This window comes from Carettochelys insculpta, chromosome 6, assembly GCF_033958435.1.
Source record: "Carettochelys insculpta isolate YL-2023 chromosome 6, ASM3395843v1, whole genome shotgun sequence".
Classification (NCBI taxonomy): domain Eukaryota; kingdom Metazoa; phylum Chordata; order Testudines; family Carettochelyidae; genus Carettochelys; species Carettochelys insculpta.
Genome location: NC_134142.1, coordinates 28181051 through 28196428, shown reverse-complemented (window position 1 = coordinate 28196428; position 15378 = coordinate 28181051). Strand labels below are relative to the sequence as shown.

The window sequence follows — 15378 nt, the reverse complement described above, 5'->3', positions numbered from 1 at the left end:
GAAGGCAAACCAACTTGTCTACAGAACACAGGGCAGGGTGGTAAACCATCCTGTGCCACATCTGAAGAGTGGAAATGTTCATACTAGTGAGCTGGAGTGCTTGGCTACATCTACACTAGCATTCCTCTTTCAAAAGAGGCATATAAATGAAGGAAACTGAAAATGCAAATGAGGCACAGATTTACATACATGGCACCTAATTTCCATATTCTTCTTTCAAAAAAAGAAAAGCAGTGTAGACGCGGCTTTCGAAAGTAAACCCCATTTTCAAAAGAACCCTTCTTCCTATATATATATATATTTTTAAGAAGAAGGGTTCCTTTGAAAATGGGGTTTACTTTTGAAAGAGCGACTTCTACACTGGTTTTCTTCTTTCGAAATAAGAATATGCAAATGAGGTGTCAAATATGTAAATCTGTGCCTCATTTGCATTTTCTATTTCCCTCATTTGCATGCCTCTTTCAAAAGAGGAATGCTAGTGTAGACACAGCCCTTGTATGCAAGTGGAAGTGTGACTCAACAACTCAGATACATACAGGTTGTCAAGGGGGGCTGAAATTGTAAACTGAGGCAGAGCTATTGAATTGCATGGAAGCAATGGGTCACAGCAGGAACACCCCTGATCTTGTGGAATCTAACAGGGCCTCAATGAACTCAATATAGCATCAGTGTTAGAGCAAACAGTAATAGTGGAGCACCCAAATACATTGACACTGAGGAGGATGAAAGCCATCTTGAGAGCCTGTGTGGTGTTGCAGGCAGGGGGGTCGAAGTGGGTCCCAGTGCAGAGGCCCACATACCAACACCAGCTTCATCCTCATGCTGAAGATGTGGACACTACTGGGATCAGCCTCTGAAACTCATCGGAAGCTGGAACTAGACTTTATATCCTTCCCAGTCAGTACCAGAGAAGGGTACCTATAAAATCCTGGATGCTGGATTCAGTCCCAGTCCAGTTCACACTTCTTCTAGGGTAGGCAGAGGCATTGTCCCACAGCTTAGAGCAGTCCTGACTGATCTTATGAACTCAGCACTGATGGATGAGAATGGCTCCTCCACCTCTTCAGAGAAGCATCTGACCCCAGAAAAAAAGCCAGTAGTTCTTCCCAAGCCAAAAGGCAATCTTTGGCCCGAAGATGGCCTTCGCACTAGATCAGGCAACGTGGCCTGTTCAAGAAGGTGCTGCTTGAGACAAAAGTCTCACACAACTTGCATCTACTTGAATGATCTACAGAAAAAGTGCTTTTTAAAGTGGGCCTCACCAGAATAAAGCAATATCTTGTGTGCGCGGGGTCACTGTTGGGGAACACCCAGGCATCACCAGGGACACTATGTAGCAACTTACAATGCTGACTGATGCTAACTAACTATATACAATAAATGAGGCTAAGGCTAATAGCAAGGATTTGAGACTACAGTTACACAGTACTCCAATTCCAGTTACGCACAGTGCGAGAGAACTGAGGAAGGTCAGGGTAGCACCACCTCATATAGTGAGGACAGGGGACTCAGCCATGAGGCGCAAGTAGCACTATCTACAAGTACTGGTAGGCAAAAGACACTAACTACAGAGTTCTGGGTGCACATACAGCTAAGTGGAATACACATCTGCATCTACTCAAAGAATATAAGATTAAAGAACTCTTCTGACACTTTGGGCTTAACAAATTATGTTTAATAGAGTTCTTGAAAAAACTACATGCATTAGTTGCACGTTACATGCATTAATGTACATGCATACACACATACACACACAGAGAGAAAGAAACAGAGAGGGTAGAGTGCGTATTTTCAGTTTATAAGACCAATGACAGTACCTTCCGGATCCGGAGTCATTAAGAGTTCCACTTCTGTAGAAAGACTAGTGAAAAAATCTTTCAGGAAAAACAAGGCATCCTAAGGTGGAGAAATAAAGCAATCATATTAAAAGAAAGGAAACAAATCAGAGAACTCTAGATTGAGGTGAAAAAGTCAACTGCCACATTAGATATCATGTTTCTGTGGGAACTTGCACAGGAATCAAAGGAACATGATACATTTTAGCATCCAGACCTCAAGTCCTTTTTACAGCTGTAACTTAAAAACAATATATCGGCCCATATAGTGCAATGGAGAGTGATGGGCAGAAATTTGAGAATCTCCCTTGCACTGTACAGCATATGGGGAAGCTGCTTTTGCAGCATTATTGTAATCCCTTTCCTGGATCTCTTCATAGGGTGGCAACATTCATAGTCTGCACTGACTCCCACAGCATTATAGTCTAGGACTATATTACCTTTCCTTTGGCCTCTTCTATGTTGCTAGAAGGGAACTTGTTAGCATGGATCCATTTCAAGTGAACTACTAAAGAGCTGAGGAGGTTATTATTGGGAGCCCAAAACCAACGTGGAGGCCCTTGCCTTCAGGGAACACATACAGAACGTGGTTTATTCTCCAGGGTCTGTATAAGTGGACATCCTGTACTGAGCAAAGCTAAAAATGTAGTATAGGAATATCAAAACAAAAAAGCAGTCATGTAGCTCTTTAAAGACTAACAGAATAATTTATTAGGTGATGAGTTTTCATGGGACAGACCCACTTCCTCAGATCATAGGCATACCAGAACAGTCTGTTCTGATACGGCTATGATCTGAAGAAGTGGGTCTGTCCCACAAAAGCTCATCACTTAATAAATTATTCTTTTAAAGTGCTATATGACTGCTTCTTTCTTTTTCAGAATACAGACTAACATGGCTATCTCTCTGTCACTCATATAGGAATGTTTCAAATGGAGAATTTTTTTGGCTTCCAGACAGCAGCACATGTTATATTTCTGTTCTTGTGGGACACAGCAGGAAACCATTACAGACTCTGGCGGGGCACAAATGGCCAAAAGTTAGGTGTCAAACATCCACTGAAAGCCAATAGCAATTCAACACCTAAATCGCAGTTCTGAAAATCTTCCTCTCCATAGCCTGCAGAAGACAGTTAAGAAGAAAATTTCAAGGCCATATCGATCATTTCTACCAAAACCAAGCCATTACATTTTTAAAAACTTTTAGACCTTCTGGGTTTGGGAGGCTAAACAAATGAACAGCCTCCCTAACTAGAACAGATTTCTGCCATCCCTTTTCAGTGCTCTCTGCCATTAATGCTTCAAATACTGGGCAACAAATAGCACAGTTTGTAGTACAGCAATCTTACCCTGTCACATGCTTACAGTTAAAATATTAATGACTTCTCTTCTTCACATAAGAATTCAACATTATTGGATTTATTTTCAAGTCAATAATAATTTACTGGGATGACTAAGCTATACAAGTGTTGCCAAAGCATAAATGCACTCAGGTCTTTAAAAACTCATTGTTTCAAAATAGCTGAATGTTTCAGTAGTCTCACTGAATTAACTGCAATCTTTGAGAGAATGGCTATTTCTGCAAATATTAATAGTCTTTAAATTGAAAAGTCTAATCACTGTATTGGCTGGAGCACCAGACAAGTTCAACTGTTAAAATATTTTTTTCATATAAAATGGACACAGACAAATGTACAAGCTGACACATGTAGAGCTGCAGGGAATCAATCCCAAGTTACATAACAGAAGGCAGTCAAACTCCCAAAATAAATCCACATAATTCCTATATTATGAATGTAAAGAAACATTTAGAAATAATACACTGGCACTACCCAAAGGGCACAATGATGCTTCATCTAATGGACAGTGTCTCTAGCATCACCAACCTGGTCGATATTGAGGCGAACTGGCATTAGTGACACACGTAAACAACATTCCTGTGGGGATCTGCCAGACTCTGGACGGACATGTAATGCTTTAACTGTTAACTGCAGAACAAAAATGAGACAGAGACAAACTCAATATGTTACAAATATGAAAACTAAAACCTAAAACACTGACCAATAAAAATTGTTCACCTTTCATTCGTACTGTAAAAAGATTGTTACAAGACAGAAAATATAATCTCAATTTGCCAATTATTTATCTAATATGGGATGAGCAACTTACTATGGGTTGATGGAGGTCTGAAAGTTCACTGGAGAAGGAAAGCTAAAAATGAAATAGCTCTTCGAAGCCTACAAGCTGAATATACTATGTGACATGCCTCTGTGCTAGTGTTTCTCAAAGTGGGCTGTGGGCCCACTTTGGTAAAGCCACTGGTGTGCCCATGCTCCGCTTTGAGAAACACTGCTCTGCACGCAACTGAAATTCAAAGGATGTACACACAAGATGACGCATGCGCTGAACTGATGACACGGTATAACTTGGCATTTGTATGCTAGATTTATTTTTAAATAGCTATAAACTTGCAAAACAGAAGCATTATTTGAGATGACCTTCTATACCAAACTCTACTCATAAGAAATAAAGAAAACAGTCTATACTGACATAAAGCTTCTGATATTACAACTTTCCATGAACTCATACTCGACCTTCTGCAGTACCAGGGAACCCAGACCATTCTCACAATTCAAATGTTTGGTTAATGGAATAGCTATGAATGGGTTTCATAACCTTACCATATTAGAATGTGCTTTTCTGGGCATCTCCTTACTACAGTAGAGATAGAGAAATTTATTCATCTGTGATGTAGCCAAGCGATCTCTGATCTCAAGGTCTTGAACAACAAAAACTTGCCGGGACACTGGCTGCTCCAAAAGACTGGATTCACACTCTGGCCCTTCTGGAGGGTATACCTCATGCTGGAATTTCACCTTGGAACAGAAAGGCAAAGAGGCTATCAAGGTTCAGTTCATACATGCTGTTACAATGCAACAGCACCATTAAATCTAGGGCTTTAACAAATCATGGGCAGGGTTTAAAATAATGGGATTTCAAAATAAATGAATAGTGGAGGTTGGTGGATCTGATGTCTGTACTTTTAAGAGAAAAGCCTCCTAACTCTTTTTTGTGTGCACATTCATGTTTTAGGATGCCTGAACAAAATGGAAAATACAAAACAAATCAAGAAAGAAGGAGAGAGGAAAGTTATTTTACACACATTCATCCTGCCACAGATTTTCTTCTCAGTCTTGGGGTGACACCTCCCTCAATGACTGCCTGTAACTAGCAAGGTCTCCAGCAGTGTTCCCTGCAATTTGTGCACTTGGGTGGCCACTAAGAAGAAATTCAAATGCCGCCCAGCTGATTAGCAGAGTGTCCACAACTGTCAGCATGTTTCTATCGGTGGTGCACCCAATGAAACTTATTCTGTAAATGGATGAAAAAAATTAGAGGAAATGCTGGTCTCCAGTGACACTCTGCTTCTGCCCCATCCCAGGAAACTCATGCTCTTGAGCCCATCAATCTCATTCAGCAACTTTCTCCTTTCTTACTTTCTTGTCTCTTGATATGCCTAGTCCCTTGCCAGACTCCAGACACTATCCCACCCTCACTACAAATCCTTCCAATAATTCACTAATCCTGTTTACCCCTGACCTCCTGGTAGCCACCCTCTCCACACAATTCTTCTCTCCAGCCATTCCCACTTATTCCTCTTCTTCACTTCTTTGTTCTAGCCATTGTCCTCCTTCCTCCCTTTCATAGTCCTCCAACCTCACCACTCCACTATTTAGCATAGACCAAAAAAGTAGTCCTGCTGCACTTAAAGACTAACAATATAATTTATTAGGCGATGAGCTTTTGCAGGACAGACCCACTTATTAAAATTTGGAAAATCCTGATGAATGATCCAGATCTGAAGAAGCAGGTCTGTCCCATGAAAACTCTTCACCTAATAAATTATATAGTTAGTCTTTAAAGTGCAACAGGACTACTTTTTCATTTTGTGAAGACACACATTCACACTGCTGCCTCTCTGAGACTATTTAGTATAGAGCATGGGTGTCCAACCTTTTGGCTTGCCTGGCCCGCATTGAGTGAAGAGGAATTGTCTTGGGCTACATACAAAATATATAATATAGTTAATGTATATAAATCACATAATAATGTTAAAAGTTTACGATCTTGTGGGGCCGCATGACTAGCTGTCCAGGGCCGCAGGTTGGACACGCCTGGTATAGAGTAAGACTACAAGCGCAACAAATGGAACAGTGATCTCTGGTGGCCAGCAAGGAAATAGCATGCAACTGAGCCCAAATTCCTGAAGTTGCCTGCAGATGAGAGCATGGTAATAATAATATTTGAAAGTAGCCTCAATCCATGATATCTGTAATAATATCACACGTGCTGGCAATGCAGATAGCAGAAAATCATCAACTTCTAAGTCAGGCCATCTGATATTTGAGCAATATTCAGAATCCTTACTTTTCTTTGTAGTATGACCCCGTTATTTTTGATGAACATATATCTTTTCATCAGCATAGCAACTGCTGTATGTCCTTACACTGCACTAAAGAGATAAAAAAGCCTTAACATGCTATTAATACTCACATGTAAAGCATCCACAACAATCTACAGGGAGCCACTGTATTTTGACACAATTACTAAAATATTCATGTGGAATCTTTAACTTTTCTTTTCTCCTTTTTTACTATGGCAATAGGTCTTTAGAAAAAGATAAAATAAAAAAACCCTCACATAATTTGCTGTAAATTAACAGTTAATGAGCTGAATTACTTGAAGTGATATAAAGTGTACAAGGATTTAAAGGATAGAAGTAATCTAGTTTTACATAAGAGTTTTCATATTCAAGAGACTTTCCAAAACATTTCAAGAGAAAAAAAAATGAAAAGGTCCTGCTATTAAAAAAAAATATCCATTTACTTTAAAATGACTTAATCAACAGGTCTTTGCTAAAGACATTTTAATAGAGCCACATTCACCTAAGTTCCATATTAAACTGAGTAAATTAACAAAACAAAAAAGCAGTCCAGTGGCACTTAAAAGAATAACAAAATAATTTACTAGATGATGAGCTTTTGTGGGACAGACCCACTTCTTCAGATCATAGCCATACCAGAACAGATTCAATATTTAAGGCACAGAGAACAAAAAATAGTAGTCAAGGTTGACAAATCAGAAAAATATTATCAAGGTGAGCAAATCAGAGAGCAGAGGGGCAGAAGCAGGGGGCGTCAAGAATTAGATAAAGCAAAGTAGGCCAAAGAAAATTTATCTAATTCTTGACTCCCCCCAACTTCTGCCCCTCTGCTCTCTGATTTGCTCACCTTGCTAATATTTTTCTGATTTGTCAACCCTGACTACTATTTTTTGTTCTCTGTGCCTTAAATATTGAATCTGTTCTGGTATGGCTATGATCTGAAGAAGTGGGTCTGTCCCACAAAAGCTCATCATCTAATAAATTATTTTGTTAGTCTTTACAGTACTACTTGACTGCTTTTTTGTTTCTCTGTTTCTATGACTAAATTAACTGTAAATTAGTATAATTTAATTACAGCAGTAATTGACTGTTTGTCGCAAATCATATTAATGATGCTGTGAGTTGATCAACTGTTACTGAATGCCAACCTGAAGCAAATCCTAACCAGCAACTATACACCCGACCACAGTCACTCTAACTCAGGGACCCACCCATGCAACAAACCTCGTTGCCAGCTCTGCTCATATATCTACACCAGCAACACCATTACAGGACCTAACCAGATCCACCACACCATCGTGGGTTCATTCAGCTGCACATCTATCAATATAATTTATGCCATCATGTGCCAACAATGCCCCTCTGCTATATACATCGGATAAACTGGACAGTCTCTACGTAAAAGAATAAACGCACACGAATCAGACATCAGAAATGGCAATATACAAAAGCCCATAAGAGAGCACTTCAATCTCCCAGGCCACACAGTAGCAGACTTAAAAGTAGCTATCCTACAGCAAAGAAATTTCAGGACCAGACTCCAAAGAGAAATTTCTGAGCTACAATTCATCTGCAAATTCCATGCCCTCAGCTCTGGCTTAAACAAAGACTGCGAATGGCTGGCTAAATACAGAAGCAGCTTCCCCTCCCTTGGTGTTCACACCTCCAGATCAACTGCTGGTAGTAAGCCTCACCCTTGCTGACTGAGCTAACCTTGTTATACCCACCCTTGCTCTGGCTTATTTATACCTGGCCCTGAAGATTTCCAAGACCAGCATCTGATGAAGTGAGTCTGTGCTCACGAAAGCTCATGCTCAAAACTTTTCTGTTAGTCTATAAGGTGCCACAGGACCCATCATTGCTGTTACAGATCCAGACTAACACGGCTACCTCTCCGATACAAGTTACAGAGTAACCCCAGGTATCTCAGAGCTCATTCTGAGGGAAATGTACAAAACAATGTCTTCATAGTAGCAACTTCTAACTGGAGTAAAAAGAACATAAAGTAATATCATGGCAAGGATAGCAAAATTGGTGAAAAAGATTTTCTCAAAACAAAAATATTTAAAAAGCTAAACGCAAAAACAGGTTGAACCTCTCTAATCCAGGACTCTCTCACCCAGCAATATCTGTAATCCATCATGATTTTAGTTAGCCACACAGTCAACTATCATGGGTATGGCCAAGTTTCCTGTGGTTCCAAAAAGTGTGTTTACAGCCACCAGCCCTGGCTCTCAGTGTTCTGTGCTGTTATTTGGCTCTAAATTATCCCTAAATGTCTTCTAAGCATCCAGTGTGTAGCGGAAGCGTCAGTAATGCTGCTAGACAGTATTGACTTCCCATGGTCTGGCAAATTCTCTCATTCAGCACCAGGCAAGTCCCATGGGTGTTGGACTAGAGAGGTTCAACTTGTAGTTTATTCAACTTCCCTTGTTTCAAATATCATTGCTAAAAACACAAAGTTGCATTGTAACAACCGTGAACACCAGCAAATTCAATTGTTAAGAAATTCTAAGTCCACTGTTCAGCATAATACTTCAACTGTATTAAAGAATTTTTGCATCTAATAAGATTAAAGCTCATTTTCATTGGTAAGCCTTCTAGCTTAATGGAGTCAGGAGCTCAACATTAGGGTTTATAAAGTCTTTAGAATATATATTATATATGCCCTTGGGTCTACAATTTTTTCTGTTACTATCTCACCTTGCTTAACTGTATTTCCATTAAGAAGTCTGGGTTCCTTCCTCTTCCCCCACATGTTGAGCTACGTCCATGTCTTGTTGGTGTGTGAGAAGGAGAACTATGAGGACTACTAGAAGAATGGGAAAAAGAGTTTTTTTTCTTTAGTTTCATTTGAAAGTCAGCTCAGACCATCTCTAACCACACAAACATACATATTTTACAGAGTTTCGCTAACTATTTTTATGGTCAAAAATAAAATGAATACTGAACAGCTGTTTTATTAATGTAAACTAAAAATATTACTTTTTTCTTACTGTAGTTGTTATACAGAGATTTAGGCCCTGCAAAATATTATAAAACATAAACAGTTTCCTGAATTAACATTAATAAAATAACTCCTATTATCCAAAATAATGTTTATGTTCCTTCCACTCCTTTAACATACTCAAAATAAACTCCATTCTTCACAACCGCTTCACAACCCCAATTAAACTCAGTGCCTGCTGGGAAAGCTTGGGAGAATAGATTTGACTCTCACTGTACTACGTAGGTTAAAAAAATTGGATTCACTGAGATCAAAGAGTGAGAGAAATACATCTCAAGAACTAAAGTGAATGGGATATTCATTATAAAGACAAAGTACGTTCAAGCTATGTCTATGCTACATACACAAGTTGATTGCTGATACACAATTTTAGCTACGCCAACTGCATAGTTAAAATCAACTTATGAGCGGTTCACTTCAATGTCTGTCTACATTGAAGAAGCTCAATGGGAGTATTTCTCCTATCAACCTTCCTTAATCCCCACTGCTCGCAAGGAGTTCTGGGGTCAACTTTGACTTCAGAAAGTGCCATTTTGCACATGCATGAAACAAAATCCTAGAAGGTCAACCTGAGCGGGTCGATCTTCCCCGGTGGTGTGGCTCTAGCCTAAGCTCATCTCTTTGCCTTGAAATCCTATGCAGAATGTACGGATATGAAAAAAGAAGTATTTAAATTATCTGAAACACTTACACAAAGCTTTTAGCTGGAGAAGTAGTAGGTGCAGTCCCAAAATCCTTTCCCCCATAAAGATGCCAAATAAGCGAGATTTCTTTCACAATATAGCGAACCAAAGGTACAGGAAAACGTAGGGGGGCTTTGCTCGTATCTGTCTTTTTTACAGGTAGGCTGAAATGATTCTCTTTTATCAGGATTGCATCATCAACCATTATTTTCACTATTGGCTCCTCCTCCTTCTCCTAAAAACGTTACGGGAAAGTGAATGCAAATCTTAATTTCTTCATTCAGTTATTTAATTTCTTCAAGATGAAAACAGATCAGCATCCTCTTTTCTTCTATAAAATGAAGAATATACAATATACAGCCCCAATAACTGTTCTCATTTTGGTAACAGGTTATCTAGGGAGGCCGTGAAGTCCATGTCTTTGGGGGTTTAAAAAACAGATGAAACAAAACTCCAAGAAGTGACAGTCTGGACTTATTTAATCCTGCCCCAGCCTCGTGAGAGATGGGGTTTGACTAGATGACCTCTTGACATCCTCTCTGGTCTTACATTTCTATTATTCTAATATCACACAGCCCCAATGCTCAGGACAACCTTCTCTTGAAAGTCATCCCCAATGAGATAACCTGATATCTCCTAATTATGAGGGTGAAGTGAATTGGAAATTGAAAGAAAATAAAATACGACTCCTCATCCAAACTGAAAAAAATAAGTCTTAAAACATAGTGTGGAACTGCTACTCTTATTCTAGTGCTGCTGGACCAGGTCTCCTGAGCATTAGCCAAGTCAATGTGGGCTCCCTATCAGAAGTCTAGACTTGGGGGGGGTCTAACAAAATATAAGAAATATTCTCCTCTCAGTACCCTACTGGCCACCCATCAATGTCATCAGTCAGTCTGTAAGTAGGAAGTAATAAAATCTAAAGAGATTGGTCTCATATGTACTTTCTTCAATCTATCTTACAACTAAATTTCTTAATATTAGGAGCTTCTTACGGAAACAACAGCTTTGGGAGCAAAAAGGATGCAGAAGTCATCATTTTCAGTAGGTATGTCTCCTATTGCCTCTTTAATCAGGTGGTGAGTGAATGAAGTGTGTGTGGGACTTGGCTCTTGTGAGATGTTTCCACTTTCATCTGGAAACAGGAAGAGATCTGAACAAGCTGGTTCCTGGGCTTGAGATTTTTCATCCAAGATTCCTGACCAAAAAAAAGGCAATTCAGTGTAAATATCTTTATAAAATACATACAAGATTAAATAACTGAAATTGTGATATTTAGAGTAATACTAAAATTAAGTGTTAAAACCATAAGAAATAAAATATGCATATTGCATGGCTAATACATTCCTGTAATAAAACAAACTCATCTTTCTAAAATTAATCTACATTAGCACTCCAAACAATTACAACACTAAGCATCAGCAGAGATTGTATAAATTTTATTATTTTAGTTTACCTTGCTTCAAGAACCTATAGAAACGGATGTCTATTTTTTCTAACAGATAAGAGGAACCTGAATATAACTGATGATCTCATAATCAAATAAGACTCTTCACATGATAAAGATCAATGTTTAATCTTCCATTTCTTAGCAACAGAGAACGTAACCTCTCAGCTTTCTCCTCACATTATAATATAATAATCTTAAACAATTTCAAATTGTGATTTAGCTCTTACCATGGACAAACATCAGTCCTCCAAAATAACCAACTACCTTGTTTTTAGTCCTAATGGTTTCTCTCTAGATCAGAGGTTCTCAAACTGCAGGTCCAAAGTGAGTCATGATCCCATTTTAATGGAGTTGCCAAGGCTGGCTTAGACTTGCTGGGGCTCAGGGCCAAACCCCAAGCTCAGGGGTTTCAGCCCTGGATAGAAAGACTCATGTTACAGGCCTTCTGCCTGGGGCTGAAGCTTTGGCTTGCTGGTGTGTAGTGGTGAGATTTTGCTTTACTCCCCACTGTGAGATGGGGCTTGGACAATCTCTGGCTCCAGTCCCCCTTCCCGGGATCTTGTAGGGGTTTATTTTTGTTGTCAGAAGGGGGTCATAATGCAGTGAATTTTAAGAACCCCTACCCTAGATCACTCTCCTGAATCTAAGTTTTCCTTTGATACTGAGACTATTAATCTATTCTGCTGGACCACCTCCAATGCCACGTATGAGCTCCTGGTTTCCTACCTGATGCAGAATGTCTTATCTCCATGACTACCCAGACCCTAATGCACTGAATATCAAATGGTTTCATTTGTTGCCTATGGTTCTAGGTTCCTGCTCTACTCCCTTACAAGTGTCTGATTTTAACCTTAAATTGCCACTTCTGTAATGTTAGCATTAAGATGGATATGTGATAGGCTTCTTCTACCGTTAGATTGTGGCCTAATGGGGGAGGCAGCATGACTGGTCTCAATTTCCTCCATAGCATCACTCATCAAGTCCCGTAAAATCTGTTGCTCTGCTTCAGCAAGGACTAGTCCTTGGGAAGACGGTTGGCTAGATGCATCTGCCTATAAACAGAAGAACTATACAAAGTTACAATTATAAAGCAACTGAAGCACTGTGCTTAATAAGTATTTATGAATATGATTTTGGCTTTTGTGATTTGGTATGCCAGCATAAAACCACAGTGTGGAAGTTCATTTCATTTTAACATAACTATGTAAATTGAGATTATGTTCTAGACTACCCATGCAAAAAGGTTTTAGCAAATTTTCTGAAGGTCTCTTAAGATCCCCGTTGAGTGTAAACACACACTTTATTACAGAAATGTCTGAGTGTCAGTGTTTGAAATAACTATATATGGACCGACATATATCATGGAAGATGGGTAAGATTCCAGAAGACTGGAAAAGGGCAAATATAGTATCAATCTATAAAAAGGGAAATAAGGACAACCCAGGGAATTAGAGAGGAGTCAGCTTAACTTCCCTACAAGGAAAGATAAAAGGTAAATAATTAAAGAATCTCTTTACAAACCCCTAGAAGATAATAAGGTGATAAGTCATAGTTAGCATGGATTTGTCAAGAAGAAATCCTGTCAAACCAAGCTGATAGCTGTCTTTAACAGGGTAGCAAGGCTTGTGGATAGGGAGGAAGTGGAAGATGTTGGAAAATCTATACTTTAGTGAGGCTTTGGATACAGGCTCACATGACCGTCTCATTAACAAACTAGGGAAATACATCCTAAATAGGGCTATTTTACTATTCCTGAAGAATAGTTATCAATGGTTCGGTCATGCTGTAAGGGCATAATGAGTGGGGTTCCACTGGGATCAGTTCTAGATCTGAATCTTTTCTGTATTTTCACCATTTAAGCCGCGTCTACATGTAGACGTAGCTATAGTTAGATAAATGGCCTGAAGAATAGACTTCTAAAGTTTGCAGATGACAGCAAGCTGGCAGGGGATACAAGCACTTTGGAGGATAGGATTTTAATGCCGAATGATCTGGACAAACTGGAAAAATGGTCTGAGGTAAATAGGATGAAATTCAGTAAGGACAAATGCAAAGTCCTCCACTTGGGAAGGAGAAATCAGCTGCCCACATACAAAATAGCAAATGATTACCTAGGAAGAAGTAGTGAAGAAAGGGATATGGGGGTTAGAGTGGATCACAAGATAAATACGAGTCAAATGTCTGACACTGTTGAAAAAAAAAACAAAGCAAATATAATTCTGGGATGTATTAGAGTGTTGTAAAAAAGACAAAGTAATTCTTACATTGTACTATATTGTGATTAGGCCTCATCTGGAACACAGGGGTTATGTTCCAGACTGCCATGAATGACAAAAACCGCAAATACTGGAAGACTGGGGTGGGGAAGTATTTGCAACATAGAAACAACACATTATTTGCAAACAAATGTCTTATTGCCTGCTGTTTAACAGTCAACAAGAAAGTTTAATTTAAAAGCAGTAAATTAACAGCCAAACTGGAACACAAAGATAATGCAAGCAACTTCAAGTTTAACCTTAATCACCCAAAACAATTCTCTGAATTAGCTGCCTGAGAATCTTTTTGTTCCTCTGGGTGGGGACAGCTAAAAGGGATGGATTCACAAAGGAACACTGTGATGCGAAACTGTTTAGTTTTGTCATACAGTCTGCAAACTGAAGCCGCAGTGTGACCACTTGCCAGCTTATCCAGTAATTCGACTTTCTGACTTAACATTTTCACCTTTTTTCCTTTCTTAGATTGTTGACCACTGGTTACAGCTCTCATTTTAGTTGTTGGTGCCATAATTAAGAGTTGGGTGTTCCTTTAGTGACCTCAGTGTGGTTGCGAAGGAGCTCTGAGAAAACATGAGCATGCTGAATCATGTTCTCGGGATGGTGTGGGACGGTGCAGGACAAGGAGGCCTAGCACAGCACAGTGGGGCAAAATGAACCATTAGTAAGTTAAACTGTGAAACTGCGACTGGCGAGGCCTTTCTGTATTGTGTCCAGTTCTGGATGCTGCTTTTCAGAAAAGATGTGGACTGACTGGAAATAGTCCAGGAAAGAACACCACAAATGAATAAAAGTCTAGAAAATATGACCCGTGTGGGAAAACTGACAGAACTGAGTTTCTTTAGTCTAGAAAAGAGAAGACTGAGAGCAGACTTGATAATAGGTTTTAAGCACCTAAAATAATGTTATAAGGAAGAGGGAGAAAAAAATATTCTCCTTATCCTCTCATGATAGGACAAGAAGCTTAAACTGTAGCAAGGGAGGTTTAGGCTAGACATTAGAAAAATACTTCCTAACTGTCAGATTAGTTAAACCACTGGAATAAACTGTCTATGGAGGCTGTAGAATTTTCATTGTTAGAGATTTTTAAGACCAAGTAAATACCCGTCAGGGATGATCTAGCTAGTGCATGGTCCTACCATGAGTGCAGAGGATTGGACTTGATGACCTCTCATGGTCCCTTCCAGATCTACGATTCTGTCTTGGAATCTTGCCTTCCAAATGAAAATTAAGTGTATCAGGATAGTATTTAAAGGATTTTGTACTGTCGCACTTCCACATTATAAGCGCCACAAGGCAAGGAAAAATTATTGACAAAAGCAAGTCCTGTGTGAACGGCTTCAGAGACATTAAGCCAACAGAAAAGGTATTGATGCAAAAAGTATTTATTATTGTTGCTATGATTATTATTGTGGAAAGCACAGCTAATGTGCCTGATTAGGAAATGCAATGGTGGTGAGTTAATATTCTTTTGTAATTTCATACCTTGGTTTTCTGCTTGATCACTCCATGCTTAATTTCCACCTTGCTAGGTGGATGCAAATCTCCATAACTCGCAATATACTGTATAAGATTCATTAGTGCAGCACAAGAGTCTGAGCATGTTCGGATATGGATTATATCACTGGAACTGTGTAGCTCAAAGCGAGGCTTAACCTAGACAGCAGTAACAGATAATGACAGACAT

The 15378-nt window shown here is 39.2% G+C and overlaps 1 protein-coding gene across 3 annotated transcripts in view; it reads right to left on the bottom strand.

Annotated features, from left to right (window-relative positions):
* ATG2B (autophagy related 2B) overlaps positions 1–15378 on the bottom strand; it is a 92730-nt gene that overhangs the window by 21253 nt on the left and 56099 nt on the right. For 2 of the 3 annotated variants that reach the window (XM_074996558.1, XM_074996560.1), the window contains 8 exons: positions 15177–15347; positions 12329–12470; positions 10964–11166; positions 9977–10203; positions 8982–9090; positions 4516–4710; positions 3721–3822; positions 1818–1896 (listed from right to left, as the gene is read on the bottom strand). In XM_074996558.1, coding sequence (XP_074852659.1) covers positions 1818–1896; positions 3721–3822; positions 4516–4710; positions 8982–9090; positions 9977–10203; positions 10964–11166; positions 12329–12470; positions 15177–15347 — 1228 coding nt within the window. The remainder of the gene's footprint in view (positions 1–1817; positions 1897–3720; positions 3823–4515; positions 4711–8981; positions 9091–9976; positions 10204–10963; positions 11167–12328; positions 12471–15176; positions 15348–15378) is intronic. The other variant, XM_074996559.1, reaches the window with a different exon arrangement.